At 47.7% G+C, this 26,517-nt stretch overlaps 3 protein-coding genes across 3 annotated transcripts in view; 2 read left to right on the top strand and 1 right to left on the bottom strand.

Moving 5' to 3' along the window:
- rft1 (RFT1 homolog) overlaps nt 1-248 on the top strand; it is a 4,223-nt gene extending 3,975 nt beyond the window's left edge. Inside the window, exon 10 of the mRNA XM_068742763.1 lies at nt 1-248. This exon is cut by the window's left edge and continues 130 nt beyond it. Coding sequence (XP_068598864.1) covers nt 1-35 — 35 coding nt within the window. The 3' untranslated portion in view covers nt 36-248.
- A 1,266-nt stretch (nt 249-1,514) lies between these two features.
- On the bottom strand, nt 1,515-10,501 carry ruvbl1 (RuvB-like AAA ATPase 1). The gene is made up of 11 exons (XM_068742282.1): nt 10,249-10,501; nt 4,529-4,615; nt 4,313-4,445; nt 3,662-3,813; nt 3,435-3,524; nt 2,804-2,953; nt 2,661-2,724; nt 2,386-2,584; nt 2,199-2,301; nt 2,029-2,120; nt 1,515-1,861 (listed from the first exon to the last, which is right to left on the bottom strand). Exons 1-11 carry the CDS (start codon nt 10,387-10,389, stop codon nt 1,702-1,704), a joined length of 1,371 nt encoding a protein of 456 aa, XP_068598383.1. The 5' UTR covers nt 10,390-10,501; the 3' UTR covers nt 1,515-1,701.
- A 411-nt stretch (nt 10,502-10,912) lies between these two features.
- eefsec (eukaryotic elongation factor, selenocysteine-tRNA-specific) lies at nt 10,913-20,917 on the top strand. Its single transcript, XM_068742899.1, has 7 exons — nt 10,913-11,207; nt 14,513-14,720; nt 15,715-15,811; nt 16,451-16,615; nt 17,614-18,222; nt 19,305-19,461; nt 20,742-20,917. Exons 1-7 carry the CDS (start codon nt 10,913-10,915, stop codon nt 20,915-20,917), a joined length of 1,707 nt encoding a protein of 568 aa, XP_068599000.1.
- The last annotated feature ends 5,600 nt before the right edge of the window (nt 20,918-26,517 follow it).

The raw sequence follows: 26,517 nt of genomic DNA, 5'->3' as shown, positions 1-26,517 counted from the left end.
GTCTCTTTCCCCGATACACAAAGAAACAGGCTTAAATCAATTAAATTCACGTAGTGAACGGGAAAAAAAGCCCCCGTTCTCCCACTCTGGGGGAACAGAAGGAGACTTCACCTGTTCTGTTCTTTCACTGGAACGTTCCTGTGTTGAATCACATTAAAAAAAGGCATTACCCTTTGAAGTGGTATAAAAATAATTGTTTCATCAGTTTGTATCAGTAGGATTATGGATTGTACTTCACAATAAAACAAGGCAGATTATTAATATTTGTTGGGTTTTAAATTGATGAATGCTGTTTGTGTCTAAATCTTGGATTTCCAGGTTTATTGCTGTTTTAAGTAATATTCATACTTTGTGGGATGAAACAGAATTTACTGTTGAACAGAGGCACACGTCCATTAAAATGTGTCAGTGATGGTTGGGGAGTGTTAAGACAGCCGCAGTATTTACTGTTAAAGTCTTGGCTTTGCCTCCTCAAGCTGCAGCTATGATCTCACCGTTTTCATGAAGCACACACAGGAAACGGGCCACGGAAAAGAGGAGGCGCCCATTCCCTCGCTCCGTCATTAGGGAGTCACTGCGAGACTGTTTGTCCCGCTCGGAGTGGACGTACAAGAGACACTTGACATACTTTCATCTTCAACCAGCATGTCTCAAGTAAGAAGACGCTTGTTTTGTTCGGAATTTACTTTTCAAAGGACTTTGTTCAGAGTATCTGACATTTTATTGCTCTTCAGCCAGTTCAGGAGGAAGATGGACGAATCAAGCGTCCTGAGGTGAGAGAAGAGGATTTGACTGAAGCGAAGAGTACACTGGGTCTGAGTGGGCCAGCGAAGAGCAAGACACTTCAAGTAATGGCTGAGTATGGTGAGGACACACACGCACAAACATGGACCGAGTCTTCTGGACGTGGTTAAGACACAAACGACTTTGTGCGGGGCGTTTAAGTTTCCACTCCTTATTCGGACCAAGGAGGGCTCGAGTGACGGTGCAGCGTTATATAACCGTTGTGGTTGTCTCTTGTCCCTCAGAGAAATCAGGAAAAGCTGCTCCCTCTGTGTTCAGTGGAGCGAGGTCAGGAGGAGAGACGCTTCTGAACGTACGCTCGGCTCAACCAATCAGGAAGTAGCAGGCATCTCTGACCATGAGAGGACATCGCCTTCCTCACGTTGGAATTTGGGATCGGTGGGTTTCCATCTCTACTTGAAGTGCCGGATTGTTGCTCTTACTCACTTTCTTAAATAGCAAAACATTTCTTTAACCCTTAAGAACTTTCCACTTTGACATTGAAACACCCGTAAAGTAATAGAAAGTATTGATTCAGTGCACATGAAGGAAGAGCTTCACATTACATCCTTTGTTTTTCTGGATTGTGAGTTTGTCAAACGATAAGATAAAATGTTTATAATTGATGTGATTTCGGTCTCATCCATTATGTTTAATAACTGGACATGCATTTTAATGTGATAATTGTTAAGTAAAATGAGAAACCAATTCAGAAACTTCACAGAAAACAGTTTCAATTTGTTTCAGTTTTTTTATGAACAAAGCAAAAAAACAAATAGAACAAAACTACTAGGATAAGTGAAACAGGACACCGTAATTAGAGATAGAGATGAGAACATATCAAGGGAACGGAGAAGTGAAGTAAGACGGTGGCCCAGCTCTGCAGATTGTGAGAGATGAAGTAGAAGAAATCCAGTTTTATTTCATATATTTGTGATGTTGATCTTGGAGGATTTTGGCCGAGGCCTTGGCATCGTAGAACAGCTCATTGATCTCCTCCACCTGCTCCCTCTCTACCGACTCTTTTCCTTGAACACGGCCCAGCAGACTCGCTGGGGTCAGCAGCTGCACGGCGTATCTGAGGAAACAGGAAACAGGAAGTGGAGTATGTTTCTCTCTGGAATCCTTTGACCCTTTTATTCCTGCGTAGTCCCGCTGATTTCTGATCAACCTCCGCCACACAAGCCTCATTATCAGCCGCAGCTAAAAACAGCACAGAAACTGTTCCTGTTTCCTGATCCTCACCTGAGGGTGGTCTTGGTGCCAATTTCTGCCAGGTGGGTCAGCGCCTCCTCACTGATATTGATTCCCTCGGTCTGAGCACGGATCTTGATGATCTACAAACGTCGTGATTAGTGGCGCATGCATACGTAGGTCTCACGCGTCACATGCACACGCCTGACACTCAGACCCACTTGCTTCATCTCCTGTGGCGTGTACATCACGGTACGGATGATCGTGATTCTGTCCAGTAAGTCCTGAGGAATGCCGTGTGAAGAGCAGATGTCCTCTGTCCCCCTGCAAAGCAGCAGATGACTCAATGATACGAGCCGCCCATGTTCCTGTTCAATAGTGTACGTCATAACATTTTAGAGCCTCCACCTGATCAAACAGTTTCCCCTGTTTGAGGCGAACACGACGATGGGGGCAATAGTGCTCTCAAGCGCTCGATGCAGGTAAGTGAAACATTCAATGTCCAGCATGTGCACCTCATCCACGAACAGCACGCCAGGGACCAGCTCGGCCACGCCCTGGTCGATGTAGCGACTGACCACCTTGTTGATCTCTGCACGGAGCTTATCTAAAACAAAAGAGCAAATGGAAAGAAGGCGGTACCGCATCTGGTGAAGACAGCTCGGAGGTTCAGGTGTCTCTACCTGTGATTTCGGTCTTTTTAGGCTTCATAAGTTGTCCCATCATGGAGAGAATGTCTTGGCCTCCCTGCGACCAAACAGAGAGCCGTTATTTAATAATAAACGGGATTCCACTGAATTGCTTATGCGATATGTGCCGTACACACCTGGGGTCTGGCATTAGCAACATCGAGATCGTGCAGCGTAACATCTTGGACTATTTCCTTCTTTTTGTGGACGTCGCCTTTGGGCAGTGGGACGTACTCCTCCGCCTCAAGGTCAAACTCTGTAGCGAAAGTGTCACAGCGACCTTGTCTCTGTAAAGACACAGAAACCCCACAATGGGTTAACTTAAGCTCCACATCGCTGTGGACAACAGTGAACAACACAGCATGGGGGCCAGGTGTGGGGACGAAAGGAGTAGAGGAGCCGCCGCGTCAGCCTGTCACTGCTGGAAACAAGGCATTGTGGGAGATTGAGCGATAAAGAGCGCGAGGGGAGACGAAGGAACGACACCGGCTCGTTCCAGAGTACAGAAGAAACGCAGCAGAGCTTTCACGCAGAACTGGAGATGAAAGGACACGTCAGCACGTATTTGGATCGTAGTATTACACGTCTATCACGGATTTTCAGACGGTTAACACTGAGCAGGAAAGGTATACAAGATATAAACATTAACTTGGGAGTTAATGCAGTAGTGTAAAGTTACAATATTTCCTTCTGAGAAGTCATGGAGCAGAAGTATTAGTACTTGAATAAATGTACTGTTATATAACAGCACTAGGAAGTAAGGTGTACCTTCACAGCTCCACTGTTGGCTTCGATGTAAATGACATCTCCCACTTCCACACGCTCTTTCTGAAGACTCTCATAAATGCTCGGGTCCAACTGAGGAAGCGACAGAAGATGTCCAAGTCAGACGCTGCTCGTTACTCGCCAGGCTTATTGTTACAACTCGGAGAAAGTCTAGCGAACACGTTAACGTTTAGCAGATCGCTAGCGCCTCCATGACCTTCCTGTATGACCTTGAGTTGCTTTGTGCCTTTGCCTGTCTTCAGACCGATGATGACATGGCTGATGGTTTTTCCATAGCCACCCATGGGATTCTCAGTCTCACAGGGGGTCAGCTCAGTCACCTCCCCTTCATAGACCTCCTTTGTTTCTTTGATACGCAGCCCTGTATGGACAACACCACACACACACACACACGCGTGTAGTTTTGCACTACTCTGTGAACATGGCCGCCGCTAGCTGAACCGTACAGCATTTCATTACAGACAGAACTTTTGTTCTATCAACAGTAACTTGATCATTCTCTTGTTCCTCTTTCATGCAGCCTGTAATACTGAGAACGAGCGCCACACAGGTGGTGGATCCACTATGGTGAGGGCCACAACGCAATACTTAAAGCAGGGGCTGTTGGTCAACGAAGTCTTATCCACTATGACAACCATTTCAAAACTAATCCCCCTCCCCTTACGGGCTGTTGGCCATTTCCCTACCGCATGTGCTCAGTTCCCTTCCCAGTGAATCGGCAGCAGTAAGAATATATATAATTGGCAAATAAATGTTTGCCAGTCTTTAAAATGGTTTGTTTAAATATTTGTACAAAGTACAAAGACATCAAAAATCTTGAAGGTTGGGGCCATGTCCCAGAAACCAACCAAGCCACTTACCGATGGCCCTCCTGAAATTCTCCATCAGGACTTCGGTCTTCTTTATCTCAGAGGAGTAGACCTCGCTGCCTACCATGGGGCAGAAAGGGACCTTATTGCCCAACTCCTGTGCTGCAGCCAGTGCAAGGGCGGTCTGAGGGACGGAGAGGCAACAATTACATGACATCTACTTTCAAAGAACTTGTGCTGCTTCCTTCCTAGAGAATTAACCCTTACCTTTCCAGTACCAGGTGGCCCTGCCAAGACCACTGCTCGTCCAGCCATCTTCTTAGAACGGATCATCTCAACAATGATGCCACAAGCCTGGGGAGAGTAACGCACGGATCATCAGCAATGATGCTACTAGCAGAGGGAGAGTAACGCACGGATCATCAGCAATGATGCTACTAGCAAAGGGAGAGTAACGCACGGATCATCAGCAATGATGCTACTAGCAGAGAGAGAGTAACGCACGGATCATCAGCAATGATGCCACAAGCCTGGGGAGAGTAACGCACGGATTATCAGCAATGATGCTACTAGCAGAGGGAGAGTAACGCACGGATCATCAGCAATGATGCTACTAGCAGAGGGAGAGTAACGCACGGATCATCAGCAATGATGCTACTAGCAGAGGGAGAGTAACGCACGGATCATCAGCAATGATGCTACTAGCAGAGGGAGAGTAACGCACGGATCATCAGCAATGATGCTACTAGCAGAGGGAGAGTAACGCACGGATCATCAGCAATGATGCTACTAGCAGAGGGAGAGTAACGCACGGATCATCAGCAATGATGCTACTAGCAGAGGGAGAGTAACGCACGGATCATCAGCAATGATGCTACTAGCAGAGGGAGAGTAACGCACGGATCATCAGCAATGATGCTACAAGCAGAGGGAGAGTAACGCACGGATCATCAGCAATGATGCTACTAGCAGAGGGAGAGTAACGCACGGATCATCAGCAATGATGCTACTAGCAGAGGGAGAGTAACGCACGGATCATCAGCAATGATGCTACTAGCAGAGGGAGAGTACCGCACGGATCATCAGCAATGATGCTACTAGCAGAGGGAGAGTAACGCATGGATCATCAGCAATGATGCTACTAGCAGAGGGAGAGTAACGCACGGATCATCAGCAATGATACTACTAGCAAAGGGAGAGTAACGCACGGATCATCAGCAATGATGCTACTAGCAGAGGGAGAGTAACGCACGGATCATCAGCAATGATGCTACTAGCAGAGGGAGAGTAACGCACGGATCATCAGCAATGATGCTACTAGCAGAGAGAGAGTAACGCACGGATCATCAGCAATGATACTACTAGCAAAGGGAGAGTAACGCACGGATCATCAGCAATGATGCTACTAGCAGAGGGAGAGTAACGCACGGATCATCAGCAATGATGCTACTAGCAGAGAGAGAGTAACGCACGGATCATCAGCAATGATACTACTAGCAAAGGGAGAGTAACGCACGGATCATCAGCAATGATGCTACTAGCAGAGGGAGAGTAACGCACGGATCATCAGCAATGATGCTACTAGCAGAGGGAGAGTAACGCACGGATCATCAGCAATGATGCTACAAGCAGAGGGAGAGTAACGCACGGATCATCAGCAATGATGCTACTAGCAAAGGGAGAGTAACGCACGGATCATCAGCAATGATGCTACTAGCAGAGGGAGAGTAACGCATGGATCATCAGCAATGATGCTACTAGCAGAGGGAGAGTAACGCACGGATCATCAGCAATGATGCTACTAGCAGAGGGAGAGTAACGCACGGATCATCAGCAATGATGCTACTAGCAGAGGGAGAGTAACGCACGGATCATCAGCAATGATGCTACTAGCAGAGGGAGAGTAACGCACGGATCATCAGCAATGATGCTACAAGCAGAGGGAGAGTAACGCACGGATCATCAGCAATGATGCTACTAGCAGAGGGAGAGTAACGCACGGATCATCAGCAATGATGCTACTAGCAGAGGGAGAGTAACGCACGGATCATCAGCAATGATGCTACAAGCAGAGGGAGAGTAACGCACGGATCATCAGCAATGATGCTACTAGCAGAGGGAGAGTAACGCACGGATCATCAGCAATGATGCTACAAGCAGAGGGAGAGTAACGCACGGATCATCAGCAATGATGCTACTAGCAGAGGGAGAGTAACGCACGGATCATCAGCAATGATGCTACAAGCAGAGGGAGAGTAACGCACGGATCATCAGCAATGATGCTACTAGCAAAGGGAGAGTAACGCACGGATCATCAGCAATGATGCTACTAGCAGAGGGAGAGTAACGCACGGATCATCAGCAATGATGCTACTAGCAGAGGGAGAGTAACGCACGGATCATCAGCAATGATGCTACTAGCAGAGGGAGAGTAACGCACGGATCATCAGCAATGATGCTACAAGCAGAGGGAGAGTAACGCACGGATCATCAGCAATGATGCTACTAGCAAAGGGAGAGTAACGCACGGATCATCAGCAATGATGCTACTAGCAGAGGGAGAGTAACGCACGGATCATCAGCAATGATGCTACTAGCAGAGGGAGAGTAACGCACGGATCATCAGCAATGATGCTACTAGCAGAGGGAGAGTAACGCACGGATCATCAGCAATGATGCTACTAGCAGAGGGAGAGTAACGCACGGATCATCAGCAATGATACTACTAGCAGAGGGAGAGTAACGCACGGATCATCAGCAATGATGCTACTAGCAGAGGGAGAGTAACGCACGGATCATCAGCAATGATGCTACTAGCAGAGGGAGAGTAACGCACGGATCATCAACAATGATGCTACTAGCAGAGGGAGAGTAACGCATGGATCATCAGCAATGATGCTACTAGCAGAGGGAGAGTAACGCACGGATCATCAACAATGATGCTACTAGCAGAGGGAGAGTAACGCACGGATCATCAGCAATGATGCTACTAGCAGAGGGAGAGTAACGCACGGATCATCAGCAATGATGCTACTAGCAGAGGGAGAGTAACGCACGGATCATCAGCAATGATGCTACAAGCAGAGGGAGAGTAACGCACGGATCATCAGCAATGATGCTACTAGCAAAGGGAGAGTAACGCACGGATCATCAGCAATGATGCTACTAGCAGAGGGAGAGTAACGCACGGATCATCAGCAATGATGCTACTAGCAGAGGGAGAGTAACGCACGGATCATCAGCAATGATGCTACTAGCAGAGGGAGAGTAACGCACGGATCATCAGCAATGATGCTACTAGCAGAGGGAGAGTAACGCACGGATCATCAGCAATGATACTACTAGCAGAGGGAGAGTAACGCACGGATCATCAGCAATGATGCTACTAGCAGAGGGAGAGTAACGCACGGATCATCAGCAATGATGCTACTAGCAGAGGGAGAGTAACGCACGGATCATCAACAATGATGCTACTAGCAGAGGGAGAGTAACGCACGGATCATCAGCAATGATGCTACTAGCAGAGGGAGAGTAACGCACGGATCATCAGCAATGATGCTACTAGCAGAGGGAGAGTAACGCACGGATCATCAGCAATGATGCTACTAGCAGAGGGAGAGTAACGCACGGATCATCAGCAATGATGCTACAAGCAGAGGGAGAGTAACGCACGGATCATCAGCAATGATGCTACTAGCAAAGGGAGAGTAACGCACGGATCATCAGCAATGATGCTACTAGCAGAGGGAGAGTAACGCACGGATCATCAGCAATGATGCTACTAGCAGAGGGAGAGTACCGCACGGATCATCAGCAATGATGCTACTAGCAGAGGGAGAGTAACGCACGGATCATCAGCAATGATGCTACTAGCAGAGGGAGAGTAACGCACGGATCATCAGCAATGATACTACTAGCAAAGGGAGAGTAACGCACGGATCATCAGCAATGATGCTACTAGCAGAGGGAGAGTAACGCACGGATCATCAGCAATGATGCTACTAGCAGAGGGAGAGTAACGCACGGATCATCAGCAATGATGCTACTAGCAGAGAGAGAGTAACGCACGGATCATCAGCAATGATACTACTAGCAGAGGGAGAGTAACGCACGGATCATCAGCAATGATGCTACAAGCAGAGGGAGAGTAACGCACGGATCATCAGCAATGATGCTACTAGCAGAGGGAGAGTAACGCACGGATCATCAGCAATGATGCTACTAGCAGAGGGAGAGTAACGCACGGATCATCAGCAATGATGCTACTAGCAGAGGGAGAGTAACGCACGGATCATCAGCAATGATGCTACTAGCAGAGGGAGAGTAACGCACGGATCATCAGCAATGATGCTACTAGCAGAGGGAGAGTAACGCACGGATCATCAGCAATGATGCTACAAGCAGAGGGAGAGTAACGCACGGATCATCAGCAATGATGCTACTAGCAGAGGGAGAGTAACGCACGGATCATCAGCAATGATGCTACTAGCAGAGGGAGAGTAACGCACGGATCATCAGCAATGATGCTACAAGCAGAGGGAGAGTAACGCACGGATCATCAGCAATGATGCTACAAGCAGAGGGAGAGTAACGCACGGATCATCAGCAATGATGCTACTAGCAGAGAGAGAGTAACGCACGGATCATCAGCAATGATGCTACTAGCAAAGGGAGAGTAACGCACGGATCATCAGCAATGATGCTACTAGCAGAGGGAGAGTAACGCACGGATCATCAGCAATGATGCTACTAGCAGAGGGAGAGTAACGCACGGATCATCAGCAATGATGCTACTAGCAGAGGGAGAGTAACGCACGGATCATCAGCAATGATGCTACAAGCAGAGGGAGAGTAACGCACGGATCATCAGCAATGATGCTACTAGCAGAGAGAGAGTAACGCACGGATCATCAGCAATGATGCTACTAGCAGAGGGAGAGTAACGCACGGATCATCAGCAATGATGCTACTAGCAGAGAGAGAGTAACGCACGGATCATCAGCAATGATGCTACTAGCAGAGGGAGAGTAACGCACGGATCATCAGCAATGATGCTACTAGCAGAGGGAGAGTAACGCACGGATCATCAGCAATGATGCTACTAGCAGAGGGAGAGTAACGCACGGATCATCAGCAATGATGCTACTAGCAGAGGGAGAGTAACGCACGGATCATCAGCAATGATGCTACTAGCAGAGGGAGAGTAACGCACGGATCATCAGCAATGATGCTACTAGCAAAGGGAGAGTAACGCACGGATCATCAGCAATGATGCTACTAGCAGAGGGAGAGTAACGCACGGATCATCAGCAATGATGCTACTAGCAGAGGGAGAGTAACGCACGGATCATCAGCAATGATGCTACTAGCAGAGGGAGAGTAACGCACGGATCATCAGCAATGATGCTACTAGCAGAGGGAGAGTAACGCACGGATCATCAGCAATGATGCTACTAGCAGAGAGAGAGTAACGCACGGATCATCAGCAATGATGCTACTAGCAGAGGGAGAGTAACGCACGGATCATCAGCAATGATGCTACTAGCAGAGGGAGAGTAACGCACGGATCATCAGCAATGATGCTACTAGCAGAGGGAGAGTAACGCACGGATCATCAGCAATCATGCTTAAGATAAACAGATACAAAAAATAGAAATTCACCACGAGGAGTTTCAGTCTCAGAATGTTGTACATTAATACATTTACAAAACGTAAAAGACTCTCAAATCAAACATTAACCGGAGTTAGAATAATATAAATTAACGGGACTTCTCCTTTATTGTATTCGGATTCGTTTTTACCTTCGTTCCGACCGGTGACCCGGCTATAAAACGGCGATCGCGGGACGGCGCGGCCTGCTAGTGCTAACTGACTCATGCTAGCTTTTTGTTGCATCTTACCGCATCTTTCTTGCAAGAACTTTGAGATCTAAAATCAATTCTTCTACAAACACGGAAGAGTAACACCTATCAGATGAATATAATCACCTCTCTGGCGGCCTCCTGGCCCACCAGGCCGCACGCTAGCTGCTTCGCGTTCCCGGCCTCGTCCAGCCCGAGTCCTTTAACGTGACTGTGTGAGGCGATCCGCTGCGTCTTCGTGGTGCTTTTTACCTCCTCGATCTTCATCGTTGCTGATCTTACAGTAACTTAAAGAAATAAGTTGTGATAAATCTTCTTTGTGAAGAAAACTCCGTTGTGTCTCCGATTATCGGCGCAGAAACTCGAAACACAGGCAAGAGCTCGGTCTCCAGGGTTACCAGGGGGAATGAGCGGAAGTGAAACGGACAAGTAGCCCATATTAGGATTTAGAAAACGAACGTGAAGTAATGAAACATATTCATTGGCCAGAGTTTCTGTCGTTCAATGAAAAACCCGCCCATGACAATATTCACTTCCGCTTGTGTCCCAGTTATTTTGTCGTAGTGGAAACTTCTAGAACTCGCCGAGCTTAGTCGAGATGAGTAAGTTAGAGCTGAACTAAAGAAAGTTGGACGCCTTTATATGATTTATGATTTAATAGCCATTACTATAGGCTGAATTCCCGCTTTAGCACAGACACCGGGGAAGATCTGGTCTCTGCTTTGAAGAGCCGGAACCAAGTACCAGCTCGTGTCGTTTCAGCCACTTATTGGATACACACGAAATAAACATGTCGGAGTCCGCAGGACGTCGCACTAAAATCTTAAACGTTAATGTCGGGGTGCTCGGGCATGTCGACAGCGGGAAGACGTCGCTCGCCAGGGCGCTGAGCAGCACCGCGTCCACGGCTGCCTTCGACAAGAACCCGCAGTCCAGAGAGAGGGGCATCACGCTGGACCTGGGCTTCTCCTCCTTCACGGTGGACCTTCCGGACCACCTGCAGGACGGCGGCCGGTATGACAGCCTGCAGTTCACCCTGGTGGACTGTCCGGGACACGCGTCTCTGATCCGAACCATCATTGGGGGTGAGTCAGCGGGTTAGCTTAGCTTGGGCTGACTATAGTTGATAGTTTTATAAGCTGCGCCTCCTGTCTCTAAGCCGTCCATCATGGCTGTCCTCACCACTGTCTCTAAGCCGTCCATCATGCTGTCCTCACCACTGTCTCTGAGCCGTCCATCATGCTGTCCTCACCACTGTCTCTGAGCCGTCCATCATGTCTGTCCTCACCACTGTCTCTAAGCCGTCCATCATGCTGTCCTCACCACTGTCTCTAAGCCGTCCATCATGGCTGTCCTCACCACTGTCTCTAAGCCGTCCATCATGCTGTCCTCACCACTGTCTCTAAGCCGTCCATCATGCTGTCCTCACCACTGTCTCTAAGCCGTCCATCATGGCTGTCCTCACCACTGTCTCTAAGCCGTCCATCATGCTGTCCTCACCACTGTCTCTAAGCCGTCCATCATGCTGTCCTCACCACTGTCTCTAAGCCGTCCATCATGCTGTCCTCACCACTGTCTCTAAGCCGTCCATCATGCTGTCCTCACCACTGTCTCTAAGCCGTCCATCATGCTGTCCTCACCACTGTCTCTAAGCCGTCCATCATGCTGTCCTCACCACTGTCTCTAAGCCGTCCATCATGCTGTCCTCACCACTGTCTCTAAGCCGTCCATCATGCTGTCCTCACCACTGTCTCTAAGCCGTCCATCATGGCTGTCCTCACCACTGTCTCTAAGCCGTCCATCATGCTGTCCTCACCACTGTCTCTAAGCCGTCCATCATGCTGTCCTCACCACTGTCTCTAAGCCGTCCATCATGCTGTCCTCACCACTGCCTCTAAGCCGTCCATCATGCTGTCCTCACCACTGTCTCTAAGCCGTCCATCATGGCTGTCCTCACCACTGTCTCTAAGCCGTCCATCATGCTGTCCTCACCACTGTCTCTAAGCCGTCCATCGTGGCTGTCCTCACCACTGTCTCTAACCCGTCCATCATGGCTGTCCTCACCACTGTCTCTAAGCCGTCCATCATGCTGTCCTCACCACTGTCTCTAATCCGTCCATCATGGCTGTCCTCACCACTGTCTCTAAGCCGTCCATCATGCTGTCCTCACCACTGTCTCTAAGCCGTCCATCATGCTGTCCTCACCACTGTCTCTAAGCCGTCCATCATGGCTGTCCTCACCACTGTCTCTAAGCCGTCCATCATGCTGTCCTCACCACTGTCTCTAAGCCGTCCATCGTGGCTGTCCTCACCACTGTCTCTAAGCCGTCCATCATGCTGTCCTCACCACTGTCTCTAAGCCGTCCATCGTGGCTGTTCTCACCACTGTCTCTAAGCCGTCCATCGTGGCTGTCCTCACCACTGTCTCTAAGCCGTCCATCGTGGCTGTCCTCACCACTGTCTCTAAGCCGTCCATCGTGGCTGTCCTCACCACTGTCTCTAAGCCGTCCATCATGCTGTCCTCACCACTGTCTCTAAGCCGTCCATCATGCTGTCCTCACCACTGTCTCTAAGCCGTCCATCATGCTGTCCTCACCACTGTCTCTAAGCCGTCCATCATGGCTGAACCAGTTAGCAAATATAGAAATCCCAAATGAGTGGTACATTTTTATTTCCCGTGAGTTTATTATACACAAACATGTACCATTCCCAGACTACTTTACTACTACTACTAGCACAAGTGTTTGACTAAAACGTAATAGAATGTAAGTTACTGCAGCATCAGTTCCTCACTTTTGTGACACAACTTTGACTTCTCCAGCAGAGGCCGCTGTTTGTCGGCTAACATTGGACTTGAACAGCAGCTAATGGCGACACTCGCTACCTGCGCTCTGCTCGGTCGTTCTGAGTTACACCCGAGTGAGGGTGACTTCAGTTGAATTTGCTAGAAGTACTAATGGATGAACTAGAGAGGGGGGGGGGGGGGGGTCACTAGAACACGAGGCACTGAATGACAGAAATATACGGAATAATTATTTTCATCAGTTTTTGCTGATTAACTGGAATATTTTTACAAACCCAGATTCCCAATAATTATGGTACTTACAAATTAAAAACACTGCCTCTTAATCATTTTAATATTTGTTATATTTGATTATTAGTTATTTTTAGTTTTTGACAGTAAGTTCATGCTTCAAGCTTTCAGTTTTAATCTGTTTGTTTGTTTAAGTCTTTATTACTTTCACTCAAATGTTTATTTCAGCCATTATCCATCCAATGGCACACGCTGCAGATTAGGGAGGAAGGGAAATGTCTCGGAGTATGTCCCGGGGGGGGGGGAGCACCGGAAAGAGAGGGAGCCAAATAGAATAAGAGAAAAGAGGGGAGCACAGGAAAGAGAGGGAGCCAAATAGAATAAGAGAAAAGAGGGGAGCACAGGAAAGAGAGGGAGCCAAATAGAATAAGAGAAAAGAGGGGAGCACAGGAAAGAGAGGGAGCCAAATAGAATAAGAGAAAAGAGGGGAGCACAGGAAAGAGAGGGAGCCAAATAGAATAAGAGAAAAGAGGGGAGCACAGGAAAGAGAGGGAGCCAAATAGAATAAGAGAAAAGAGGGGAGCACAGGAAAGAGAGGGAGCCAAATAGAATAAGAGAAAAGAGGGGAGGACAGGAAAGAGAGGGAGCCAAATAGAATAAGAGAAAAGAGGGGAGCACAGGAAAGAGAGGGAGCCAAATAGAATAAGAGAAAAGAGGGGAGCACAGGAAAGAGAGGGAGCCAAATAGAATAAGAGAAAAGAGGGGAGCACAGGAAAGAGAGGGAGCCAAATAGAATAAGAGAAAAGAGGGGAGCACAGGAAAGAGAGGGAGCCAAATAGAATAAGAGAAAAGAGGGGAGCACAGGAAAGAGAGGGAGCCAAATAGAATAAGAGAAAAGAGGGGAGCACAGGAAAGAGAGGGAGCCAAATAGAATAAGAGAAAAGAGGGGAGCACAGGAAAGAGAGGGAGCCAAATAGAATAAGAGAAAAGAGGGGAGCACAGGAAAGAGAGGGAGCCAAATAGAATAAGAGAAAAGAGGGGAGCACAGGAAAGAGAGGGAGCCAAACGCAGGTAAAGAAAAGAGGGAGAGGAAAGACAACCGAGGGAGCAGCGGCTCGAGTTTCAAGCCTCCAGCCTCTTAGCCCCCCCCCCCCCCCCCTCCGAATGTCTCCTCTCATTCTGTTAACGGGTGGGTGTCCGTTCATTTGTGCCCCCCCCCCCCCCCCCCCCCCCCGAGTGGGTGTCTGTTCATTTGTGCCCCCCCCCCCCCGAGCTGGAATCCCTTTAACAGATTCTCCTGCACCAACGCTCCGTTCCAGTAATACCTGACTGATGTTCTCACCTGTTCTTCTCCAGGTGCCCAGATCATTGACCTGATGATGCTGGTGGTGGACGTGGTGAAAGGGCTCCAGACCCAGACTGCAGAGTGTCTGCTGATCGGGGAGCTCACCTGCCCCCGCATGGTGCTGGTCCTGAACAAGACCGACCTGCTGCCCCCCGCCCAGAGGCAGAGTGCCATCGAGAAGATGACCAGGAGACTCCACAAAACCCTGGAGAGCACCAGGTCTGTGGAGGGGTGAATGGGGGGGGGGGCTGGAATTAGCACAGGTGGAGGGGTGAATGGGGGGGCTGGAATTAGCACAGGTGAAGGGATGAATGAAGGGGGCTGGAATTAGCACAGGTGGAGGGATGAATGGGGCTGTATTTAGCACAGGTGAAGGGATGAATGAAGGGGGCTGGAATTAGCACAGGTGGAGGGATGAATGGGGCTGTATTTAGCACAGGTGAAGGGATGAATGAAGGGGGCTGGATTTAACACAGGTGAAGGGATGAATGAAGGGTACTGGATTTAGCACAGGCGAAGGGATGAATGGGGCTGTATTTAGCACAGGTGAAGGGATGAATGAAGGGGGCTGGATTTAGCACAGGTGGAGGGATGAATGGGGCTGTATTTAGCACAGGTGAAGGGATGAATAAAGGGGGCTGGATTTAACACAGGTGAAGGGATGAATGAATGGGGCTGGATTTAACAAAGGTGGAGGGGTGAATGGGGCTGTATTTAGCATAGGTGAAGGGATGAATGAAGGGGGCTGGATTTAACACAGGTGAAGGGATGAATGAAGGGTACTGGATTTAGCACAGGTGAAGGGATGAATGGGGCTGTATTTAGCATAGGTGAAGGGATGAATGAAGGGGGCTGTATTTAGCACAGGTGAAGGGATGAATGAAGGGGGCTGGATTTAACAGGTGAAGGGATGAATGAAGGGGGCTGTATTTAGCACAGGTGAAGGGATGAATGAAGGGGGCTGGATTTAGCACAGGTGGAGGGATGAATGGGGCTGTATTTAGCACAGGTGAAGGGATGAATGAAGGGGGCTGGATTTAACACAGGTGAAGGGATGAGTGAAGGGGGCTGGATTTAACACAGGTGAAGGGATGAATGAAGGGGGCTGGATTTAGCACAGGTGAAGGGATGAATGAAGGGGGCTTTAAATACATGGTTGCTTTAAAACGAAAGTCCTTTAAATCATTATTAATCGTTTTTGTCCGGGGGCCAGATTTCGGGATTGTCCTGTGATCGCTGTGGCAGCAAAACCGGGGGGTCCAGAGGCTCCTGATGCAGCGGAGCCACAGGGGGTGTCCGAGCTAATAGAGGTAAAAGCAGGAAACATGACGGCCCCCACTATGGCTGCTGAAAGCTGAAGAGTCGGTGGCTTTTACCCAAGTAGTAAATAAGCAGCTCTGTTTAGAGTCATTTAATTATTCAAATAATGAAGGATTTAATCTAGTTTTTTATGTCGATGATGCTAATAAGGTTTCTAGATTCCCTAATATACCTCAATGCCTCTGCTAATTTATATAACACGTTTGCAAAGTTCAGTCTATACATTTAACTGTGAATATGTCCGTATGAACAAATAGAATATGCCAATATGGAAGAAACAATTGTAGTCTTACTTTTTGTCATCATCCAACCCTTAGCTTTACTTTGGTTCGAGTTAAACTACGTAACTGATACAAGAATGAAAATCTAAATAAAGTCTTGTACGTTTCCTGGCCGTATGCTGCAGGAGAAGGAGCATCGTTTTCCAACTGTTTCCTTTAGTTCAAAAGTAGAACTAAAGATGGTGCCTTATCAGTTGGTGTTTGTAAAGTCATCACAGTCAGACTGAGCGCTCCTCACATGGATGCAATAAACAGCTGCAGCCATCTTTTTGAGGTGTTTTAGTATTTTCCCTCGTCGTTTTATCGTCTGGGTGTTAAAAGTGTTGCTCTTTCATTGTTCTGTCTCAGCTGTTGAAGAGATGGACGCGTGTCCCTCAGAGGGACCCTGGAGGTGACCTGCTGATGGCTGTGGATCATTGCTTCTCCATCCGTGGTCAGGGAACAGTCATGACTGGAACCATCCTTCAGGGGTCGATGGCTGTCAATGACACTGTGGAAATCCCAGCGTTAAAGGTACACTGCAAAGAGAAAGAAAGTGGACAGTAGTTCTTATTCTGTGGTATTTACCAGTAAATATTGCACCAGAGGGCAAGAACTCCCATTGATGGATGCAGTAGCTGAAGTTCATAAGCTGACTGGATGTGAGGAGACTGGGGCTGGATGGGCAACGCAGGAATCGAGTAATTTAGACCAGATGCTCAGCATTTCTGTCTGTGGTGGCCAAGTCGACCTCTTGGTGGCAGCAAATTACAAAAATAACTTTAAAACATTATTTTCATTCAAAAGAAGTACAAATCAATTATACATTGCCTCGATTTCTTTATGTTTTTCCCAACTACTATTTATTTGGCAAGTGTACATTAAGTAGTACAGGACAGAAGTAATACAGGAACATTTAGCCGGATCCTGCAGCCATAGAAGGGTAGATGATGATTATATATTTTAATTTGTAGGCTCAATGTTTGTAGATGTCTAGCTGACACCAGTTATTAAAACATCTTAGTCAAAGGTAGATCATTAAAGATTAATATCATCTGAATGAAAATTAGTAGTCTGAAAAATAGCTTTATCATTTCAAAAGTTGATTCCTTAATTTCTGCATATTTAAGGAGCTGCTTACTTCTGACTATTTGTATTTTATTGGCCAAACAATTGTAAAGTTCAATAGGAGAGGAGACGAGAGCGCCTATGAAGTGTTGGGTTCAGTGTGAGGCTGAACGGACAACAATTTAGTCACTAAATCAAAAGCTCCTGCAACGCTTCAAAGTTTCCAATGTGAAATTAATGTTGGAAGTAAATGGATTGAATAGAAAATAATACATTGAAAAGCCAAGAGCATTTTAAAAGCATGAATTGCTGCAGCAGTGTGATCTATAAACCTTTAGCGGAACTAATCGAACATCCTGTGGATTTCTTCTCATTGTCTTCCAATTAAAATCTTCTGAAGTAGAAGTACATAGATGACGGTAAGTTTTGAACGTGCCCCTTTGTTTGTTTGTTTTTTATATCAGGTAAACAAGAAGATCAAGTCGTTGCAGATGTTCCGGAAGCCGGTGTCGGGGGCCATGCAGGGAGATCGCGTGGGTGTGTGCGTCACACAGTTTGACCCTAAGCTGCTGGAGCGGGGCGTGGTCTGTGCCCCCGGGTCCCTGCATACCCTCTATGCAGCGGTCATCTCTGTCAGGAAGATAGGCTACTTCAAGGGTTCTCTGGCGACTCGAGCAAAGTTCCACGTTACTGTGGGTCACGAGACCGTCATGGCGAAGGTGAGCTTCTTCGGACTGCCGCTTGAGTCCGCCTCGGATCCCTCCCCAGACGCCAGCCCACTGGAAGCCCCCTTCACCTTCGACAGGGAGTACTCCTACCAGGATGAGTACGCCACTAGTGCAGGAGCCGACCCGGAGCAGTGGGCCTTGTTGGAGTTTGAGCGGCCAGTCACATGTCCCTCCCTCTGCCTGGTGATTGGTTCCAAGTTGGACACAGACATCCACACCAATGTGTGCCGGTTAGCCTTCCACGGCCGTCTGCTGCATGGGTTTGAAGACAAAGGCTACTCTGAGACGGCCCTTCCTCGTCTGCGCATCTTCAAGATGAAACACAAGGAGGGGCAGGTGGAGAGGGTGAGTGGACGCAGCATCGCCTCTGACCCTGTGCTTTCTGACTGACCTTGAGATCACCTTGGGCTCCCCTTTTGCTGGTGGCACTGAAGCATGTCTCTATTGTTAATTTGTAAACCGATATGTCCACCCAAACGATGCGACCTGTTTGAGGGACGGGTGGGGATGCGTGCCGGGGGTGTGTGTGGGTGGCCGCTTGACGCCATTAGCGCTGTCTGGCTGTGAGAGGCTAGCAATGTTTGGACACACCTGAGCGACACAGGAATACCCACACCTTCACTCCTCTCTGTGTTCTCGCTTCAGTCATTCTGATTTATATCTCCTATTATCTTCTTCTGCCGTTTTCTTCTTGAGTCCAACCTTCTGACGTCTCAGTCGCTGTCTTCACGCGTGGGTTCGCCGGGACCGTGTGATCCCTGTCGCGCTGCTCTGTGCTGTAGCGTTTCAGCGCAGGGCTCAGGTGTGCAAACTGCTTTCCTACCTTGGTGCTGTTAGCACCCCGGGCCGTGACATCTTCAGTCACTGACTCGGGAGGAGAACAGCATGTGCCAAAGGTCAGACCAGGGTCATGTGATTTCTGCACTTTGTCAGTTGTTACGTGATCTAAGAACACGTTACTGACTTTGTTGCGATTCGATAGCCTCTTGTAGTCACATGTAGACACAATTCATACGGTCTGTCAAAAAAGAAATCGGAGCATCAGTCATGCTTGAGGGACATCAGGGTCAAATGTTCAAGAATGAGTGCGGGTAAGGAAGAGGAGCGAGGAAGAGCTGGTGGTGGAGGGATGGATTGGAGACATGACGTGCCCTCCTGTTATCAGATCAGCGGTGAGATAAGAAAAACAAACCAGCACAGCAGCAGCCAGTTTTACAAAATACGTCTGATGGTGCAGCGGTTAGCGCTTTCTCCCCACGCTGGTCAGCGAATACGTGACAAAGCTCGAGCTCCAGACCCCAGAGCAAGGAAAGTTCCACATTCTTCCCACATGCTTTAACAAGTAAATCATGTTTGTCACATTGTGAGCTTCCATGTCTGTCATGAGTTGTGCAGCTCTAAAGGCTCTTTCCTGCTCTCCTGTTCAGGTGACCGACGATTACACCGTGATTGGCCGCACACTGTTCAAAAAGGAGACCAACCTGCAGCTCTTCGTCGGGCTGAAGGTCGCGCTGTCAACAGGAGAGACTGGCGTTATCGAGGGCGGCTTCGGACAGAGTGGGAAGTTCAAGATTCGGCTGCCAGGTAAGCATTTCTTCATGTTTTGGGGCTCCTTGAACAATTTTCAGGATGCGGTAAGAAGGGACTGCCTGACATTCCCAGGATTCCTCTGGGGTTGGCCTGTGTTCCGGGGAAGTCTGCTCTGTGTTTATTTTACCTTCCATTACTCCGAACCCACTGGTCCACACCGGGAGGGAGGGGAAAACAGAACTCACCTACACACTGGACACACACACCTGTGCTACTTTGGTAACATAGCCTGTCTCCATACTTCAGAGATATTGGGGGAACAGTGAGATTATGACCCCTTAACTACAATGGAGGAGGTACTGTATAGAAACATACAGTGTTTAAATCTTGCAAACCTTTGGTCTTCAGAAATAAAGTTTTTTTTTGTCAGATTTTGTTTTAATTGTCCGACAAACACTGTTTGTGCCATACCGTCTTGTACTTTGTTTCATGTGCAGTTGTAATGATTCTCAGGTTTCAGTAATATTCACTTCAAGACTGTAGTATTTGTTACACGGAAGATTTAGCAATGTCTACACACATGTAGTAAAGTGCATTTGAGGACAGAAGTGTAATTCCTCTGCGTCTTTGGTGTCTCTGTGGTGGCAAACCTTCTCAGCTGATCGTAGATAACACGAAGAGATTTCTGACTCTGCTGCAACCATAACAACCCTCACAGTGGCGTAGCGATAAGAACAATGCTGGCGCCATACTTTACGTGAAGTCAGACCGCTTGTGTGTAAAGCAATGAACCCAGAACATTTGCTACCATCCGTGAGCAAATCAGCAAACAAGCCGCTAAAACACACACAGAAAGACAAGTGGGTAGAGGATCATAAAACATCTGCATGGCTGGGGCATGGAGACTGAGCACTGGAGCTAGCAGGAGCTAGCGGGAACTAGCAGGAACTAGCAGGAGCTAGCGGGAACTAGCAGGAGCTAGCAGGAGCTAGCAGGAGCTAGCGGGAACTAGCGGGAACTAGCGGGAGCTAGCGGGAACTAGCAGGAACTAGCAGGAGCTAGCAGGAGCTAGCAGGAGCTAGCAGGAGCTAGCAGGAACTAGCAGGAACTAGCAGGAGCTAGCAGAAGCTAGCAGGAACTAGCAGGAACTGGGATTCTGTTCATCGGTTAGACATCAGTGGACGTCAAGGACGACTCACTGGTGTAACGGGGAGGCCAGGATCTCTATCCACCGATAACGAGATGATTAGTTACACCATGTAGTACTTCATGCTAATCTGCATTTAAACGTTTTATTTTTTTTACCTTGAGTTTTCATCTTTTTTTTATTGCAGAGGGTCTTTGCCCAGAAACAAAGCAGATGTTATCTTCCACCTCCAAGAAGAAAGGAAAAGGTGGAAGCAAAGGTGGAGCAGCAAATGAAGACAAAATCGATTCTCAGCCTGTTAGCATTCACCTGCACTTCAAACGCTACGTCTTTGACCCCCACAAAAACATGGTTCAGTCCTGACCCGTCACCGGTTCAGACGATGGTTCAGTCCTGAACCTTCACCGGTTCAGACGATGGTTCAGTCCTGAACCGTCACCGGTTTAGACGATGGTTCAGTCCTGAACCTTCACCGGTTCAGACGATGGTTCAGTCCTGACCCGTCACCGGTTCAGACGATGGTTCAGTCCTGACCCGTCACCGGTTTAGACGATGGTTCGGTCCCGACCCGTCACCGGTTCAGACGATGGTTCGGTCCCGACCCGTCACCGGTTCAGACGATGGTTCAGTCCTGAACCTTCACCGGTTCAGACGATGGTTCAGTCCTGAACCTTCACCGGTTCAGACGATGGTTCAGTCCTGACCCGTCACCGGTTTAGACGATGGTTCAGTCCTGACCCGTCACCGGTTCAGACGATGGTTCAGTCCTGACCCGTCACCGGTTTAGACGATGGTTCGGTCCCGACCCGTCACCGGTTCAGACGATGGTTCAGTCCTGAACCGTCACCGGTTTAGACGATGGTTCAGTCCTGAACCGTCACCGGTTCAGACGATGGTTCAGTCCTGAACCTTCACCGGTTCAGACGATGGTTCAGTCCTGAACCTTCACCGGTTTAGACGATGGTTCAGTCCTGACCCGTCAACGGTTCAGACGATGGTTCAGTCCTGAACCTTCACCGGTTCAGACGATGGTTCAGTCCTGAACCTTCACCGGTTCAGACGATGGTTCAGTCCTGACCCGTCACCGGTTTAGACGATGGTTCAGTCCTGACCCGTCACCGGTTCAGACGATGGTTCAGTCCTGACCCGTCACCGGTTTAGACGATGGTTCGGTCCCGACCCGTCACCGGTTCAGACGATGGTTCAGTCCTGAACCGTCACCGGTTTAGACGATGGTTCAGTCCTGAACCGTCACCGGTTCAGACGATGGTTCAGTCCTGAACCTTCACCGGTTCAGACGATGGTTCAGTCCTGAACCTTCACCGGTTTAGACGATGGTTCAGTCCTGACCCGTCAACGGTTCAGACGATGGTTCAGTCCTGACCCGTCACCGGTTTAGACGATGGTTCAGTCCTGACCCGTCACCGGTTTAGACGGGCCGCGGCGTCTTGTTGCTGAGAGCAAGGATTCTTCTTTAGCCTTGTTTTCCGACTGAACGCATGTCAAGAAGAATCAAGAATCAAGAATCAAGAAATCTTTAATGTCATTCATACACTCTCATGCACGAATGAAAAGCAGCACTCAGGTCCCAGCTCGAGGCACACAACACACATTCATTCAACTTAAAGTAAATATATACACAAAATTAAAAAGTGACAAAGTGACAAAAAGTGATTGCACGATCCCCGTTTGGGTCCAACACGGAAGAAGTGCATTTGGCCTCCGAGTTATCCACTGTTCACAACCCTCACAGCATCAGGGAAGAAACTGTTTTTGAACCTGGTGGTTCTGGCCCTGATGCTGCGCAGCCTCCTCCCAGATGGGAGGGGGGAAAATAGTCCGTGTGCAGGGTGGGTGGGGTCCTTCATGATGCAGGTTGCCTTTTTCCTGCACCTCCTGCTGTAAATGTCACTCACGGTGGGTAGGCTGCTCTCCGAAGTCCTTTGGGCCGATTTAACCACCCGCTGCAGGGCCTTCCTGTCTGCAGCAGAGCAGTTGCCGTACCACACCGTGATGCAGGATGAGAGGACACTCTCCACCGCACACCTGTAGAAGGACGCCAGGACAGGGGAGCCCATACCTGCTCGCCTCAGCCTCCTCAGAAAGTAGTGAAACACTGTGAAACAGTGATTGGTTTATCTCCCGTCGGTCTTCGGTCTTAATCCGGTTAGAATCATCACACGGGTGGAAGCTGGATGGACCCTCATGATGCATTTGAGTTGTCGTTTGTTGTTGTTTTGCTGGGTAGTACGCAAGCAATCTAGAAATACACCCATCTAGAAATACACCATCTAGAAATACACCATCTAGAAATACACCATCTAGAAATACACCCATCTAGAAATACACCCATCTAGAAATACACCCATCTAGAAATACACCCATCTAGAAATACACCATCTAGAAATACACATCTAGAAATACACCATCTAGAAATACACCCATCTAGAAATACACCCATCTAGAAATACACCCATCTAGAAATACACCCATCTAGAAATACACCATCTAGAAATACACCATCTAGAAATACACCATCTAGAAATACACCATCTAGAAATACACCATCTAGAAATACACCATCTAGAAATACACCATCTAGAAATACACCATCTAGAAATACACCATCTAGAAATACACCATCTAGAAATACACCATCTAGAAATACACCATCTAGAAATACACCATCTAGAAATACACCATCTAGAAATACACCATCTAGAAATACACCCATCTAGAAATACACCATCTAGAAATACACCATCTAGAAATACACCATCTAGAAATACACCATCTAGAAATACACCCATCTAGAAATACACCCATCTAGAAATACACCCATCTAGAAATACACCCATCTAGAAATACACCATCTAGAAATACACCATCTAGAAATACACCATCTAGAAATACACCATCTAGAAATACACCATCTAGAAATACACCCATCTAGAAATACACCATCTAGAAATACACCATCTAGAAATACACCATCTAGAAATACACCATCTAGAAATACACCATCTAGAAATACACCATCTAGAAATACACCATCTAGAAATACACCCATCTAGAAATACACCATCTAGAAATACACCCATCTCCTCAAGGCGTCGTTCTCCGGGCTTGGATTCATTGATGGTTGCTGTTTTCAACATTTGCTGCTATTTCCTTCTTGTGACTCTGTGGCGCTGCGTTCCATCCAGAAGAGTGGGGGGCACTGATTAAATTAGTTTCATGCAGTACTAACCCTAACCCGCTGGTTAAATTAGTTTCATGCAGTACTAACCCTAACCCGCTGGTTAAATTAGTTTCATGCAGTACTAACCCTAACCCGCTGGTTAAATTAGTTTCATGCAGTACTAACCCTAACCCGCTGGTTAAATTAGTTTCATGCAGTACTAACCCTAACCCGCTGGTTAAATTAGTTTCATGCAGTACTAACCCTAACCCGCTGGTTAAATTAGTTTCATGCAGTACTAACCCTAACCCGCTGGTTAAATTAGTTTCATGCAGTACTAACCCTAACCCGCTGGTTAAATTAGTTTCATGCAGTACTAACCCTAACCCGCTGGTTAAATTAGTTTCATGCAGTACTAACCCTAACCCGCTGGTTAAATTAGTTTCATGCAGTACTAACCCTAACCCGCTGGTTAAATTAGTTTAGTTCAGTACTAACCCTAACCCGCTGGTTAAATTAGTTTAGTTCAGTACTAACCCTAACCCGCTGGTTAAATTAGTTTAATTCAGTACTAACCCTAACCTGCTGGTTAAATTAGTTTAGTTCAGTACTAACCCTAACCCGCTGGTTAAATTAGTTTAATTCAGTACTAACCCTAACCTGCTGGTTAAATTAGTTTAATTCAGTACTAACCCTAACCTGCTGGTTAAATTAGTTTAGTTCAGTACTAACCCTAACACGCTGGTTAAATTAATTTCATGCAGTACTAACCCTAACCTGCTGGTTAAATTAGTTTAGTTCAGTACTAACCCTAACCCGCTGGTTAAATTAGTTTCATGCAGTACTAACCCTAACCCGCTGGTTAAATTAGTTTCATGCAGTACTAACCCTAACCTGCTGGTTAAATTAGTTTAATTCAGTACTAACCCTAACCCGCTGGTTAAATTAGTTTAATTCAGTACTAACCCTAACCCGCTGGTTAAATTAGTTTAATTCAGTACTAACCCTAACCTGCTGGTTAAATTAGTTTAGTTCAGTACTAACCCTAACCCGCTGGTTAAATTGTGTCCCTGCTACTGCAATACACCGTATAATAACAAGGTAAATATACAGAAGGGGGGGGCCGTTCTCGTGGACGTTTTGTGGGTGGGGCGTTGAAGGACCAGGACACGGCGTGTAGAGGACGGTGCCAGCAAAGTGTCCCTGTGAACAGCAGGAATCTAGAAACTGAAGAGGGGACACTGGACGGATTGTCCCCCCGAGTGACGGTCCTGCTTTGCTTGTATCTTCAACGTTTCTCTCTCGTCATCCATTCAATGTTTTAATCTTCACTCTTGAATCCGTCTATCTGGCACCATGAAGAGCAACTCGTGCGTCCAGATCCGGACTTTCCCTCCGTGGCGCCTTGACTTCAGGCGAACCGCTGCCCTGCTGCATGTTCCTATTATTCCCAATCTGAAAATGAGTGCATCACTTCCATCAAATAAGGTATTTATCTTTCCGCACGTTATATTAAACAATAAAAACTCTCCACCAACATACAGCATGAATGAGCCGTCTTCTTCTGCGACTTCATTAGTTAAAACAACAACGCTAGGATACCTTTTGTGCTAGCGTAATTGCAAGCATTATCCTCGTCCTTGTTTTGATAAAGATCGTCTGGAGTGTGTGTCGCTAATCCTCTTTTGTGACGTGTGTGTTTGAGGGCGAGGGGGGCGCTGCTGTCCAGTCGGTGAACTTGGTAACTTGGTAATGTGCTTTTGGTGCCGTAGCTGATCTTATGAGGAGGAAACAGACGGAGTGTGTTTTCACCTCGTCACACACACACTAAGTCAGGACAACCAGCAGAGTCCAACACTGGAACGGGTCTTCCTGTCCAGTTGGGCCCGGAAGCACAGCACTCATATCCCTAAGCCTGTATTCCCCCCCTCTCCCGTAGAGATAAGACACAGCAGTGATGGTTTCGCTTCAATACCCCGACCCTTCTGTCGCTAACCTCCAGGTCAGCCAGGCGTCAGGGGTCAACGTCTGAGCTCCTGAATGTTGATGGATTAAAACCCGTCAGTAGATAACGAGAGAGAGAAATGAGGCAGAAACGGCGGCGGCTGATTCCAGAGAAGGCAAAGAGGAGGAGCAAAAAGAGTTTAAAATGTGCCAAAAGGCAAAGAAGATTGAAAAAACTAATTAGCAGCAATTTGACTGGCAAATTGGTGCCCAGTAATTAACACTTTAAGCAGTGGGGAGGTGGTTAGGCTGCTCTTTAATCCAAGCTTCCTCCATCTTTGATTGACGGCGTGGAGTTTCTTTTGCTTGAACGCAGCTTCATGCAGGTGTTGCTGTTGCTCGAACCCGAACCTGTTCCACGGTATCAGCGCTGATGATTAGGTGTGTGAGACTAATGAGCAGGGCGACGGGTAGAACCATCCTCAGCCCCCCCTCAATGTTCGCCGCCTGTAAATATAATTAGCTGTGATGAAAATGGCCGCAGCCGCTCTCATTCAGCTTCTCCATTTCCCGTGCTCCCCCCCCCCCCCCCCCCCCCCCGTGGAAGTCTTTCTTACTCCGTTTGAATGATGTGAGTGCGAGTATAATTATGCGTGTACTGATAGCATTATATGATTCTGGATATGGTTTTGAATATTTCTACTGTTTTCAAATTCCACTAAGAAAAGATGGCAATCGTCGCAATCCAGTTTTTATAGCAAATACATGTACGATTGAGTTGAAAGTACATTTACTGCGTTATCCGTTGTTAAGATTGCCTTCCTTTCAGCATTACATC

This window comes from Brachionichthys hirsutus, chromosome 8 (genome assembly GCF_040956055.1).
Source record: "Brachionichthys hirsutus isolate HB-005 chromosome 8, CSIRO-AGI_Bhir_v1, whole genome shotgun sequence".
Taxonomy (NCBI): Eukaryota; Metazoa; Chordata; class Actinopteri; order Lophiiformes; family Brachionichthyidae; genus Brachionichthys; species Brachionichthys hirsutus.
Note: the sequence above shows the minus strand (reverse complement) of the source record. Positions and strands in the feature narration are given on the sequence as shown.

What these genes read in the sequence shown, in the direction of transcription:
- ruvbl1 (XM_068742282.1), bottom strand. Translation starts at nt 10,389, where the DNA reads ATGAAGATCGAGGAGGTAAAAAGCACCACGAAGACGCAGCGGATCGCC. An exon ending in GCCAGGAGGCCGCCAGAGAG is followed by an intron (nt 4,616 to 10,248) that starts GTGATTATATTC and finishes TACTCTCCCCAG; the next exon opens with GCTTGTGGCATCATTGTTGA. An exon ending in GGCACCAAGACCACCCTCAG is followed by an intron (nt 1,862 to 2,028) that starts GTGAGGATCAGG and finishes CTGTTTCCTCAG; the next exon opens with ATACGCCGTGCAGCTGCTGA.
- eefsec (XM_068742899.1), top strand. Translation starts at nt 10,913, where the DNA reads ATGTCGGAGTCCGCAGGACGTCGCACTAAAATCTTAAACGTTAATGTC. An exon ending in AAAACCCTGGAGAGCACCAG is followed by an intron (nt 14,721 to 15,714) that starts GTCTGTGGAGGG and finishes TCCGGGGGCCAG; the next exon opens with ATTTCGGGATTGTCCTGTGA. An exon ending in GTTCAAGATTCGGCTGCCAG is followed by an intron (nt 19,462 to 20,741) that starts GTAAGCATTTCT and finishes TTTTTATTGCAG; the next exon opens with AGGGTCTTTGCCCAGAAACA.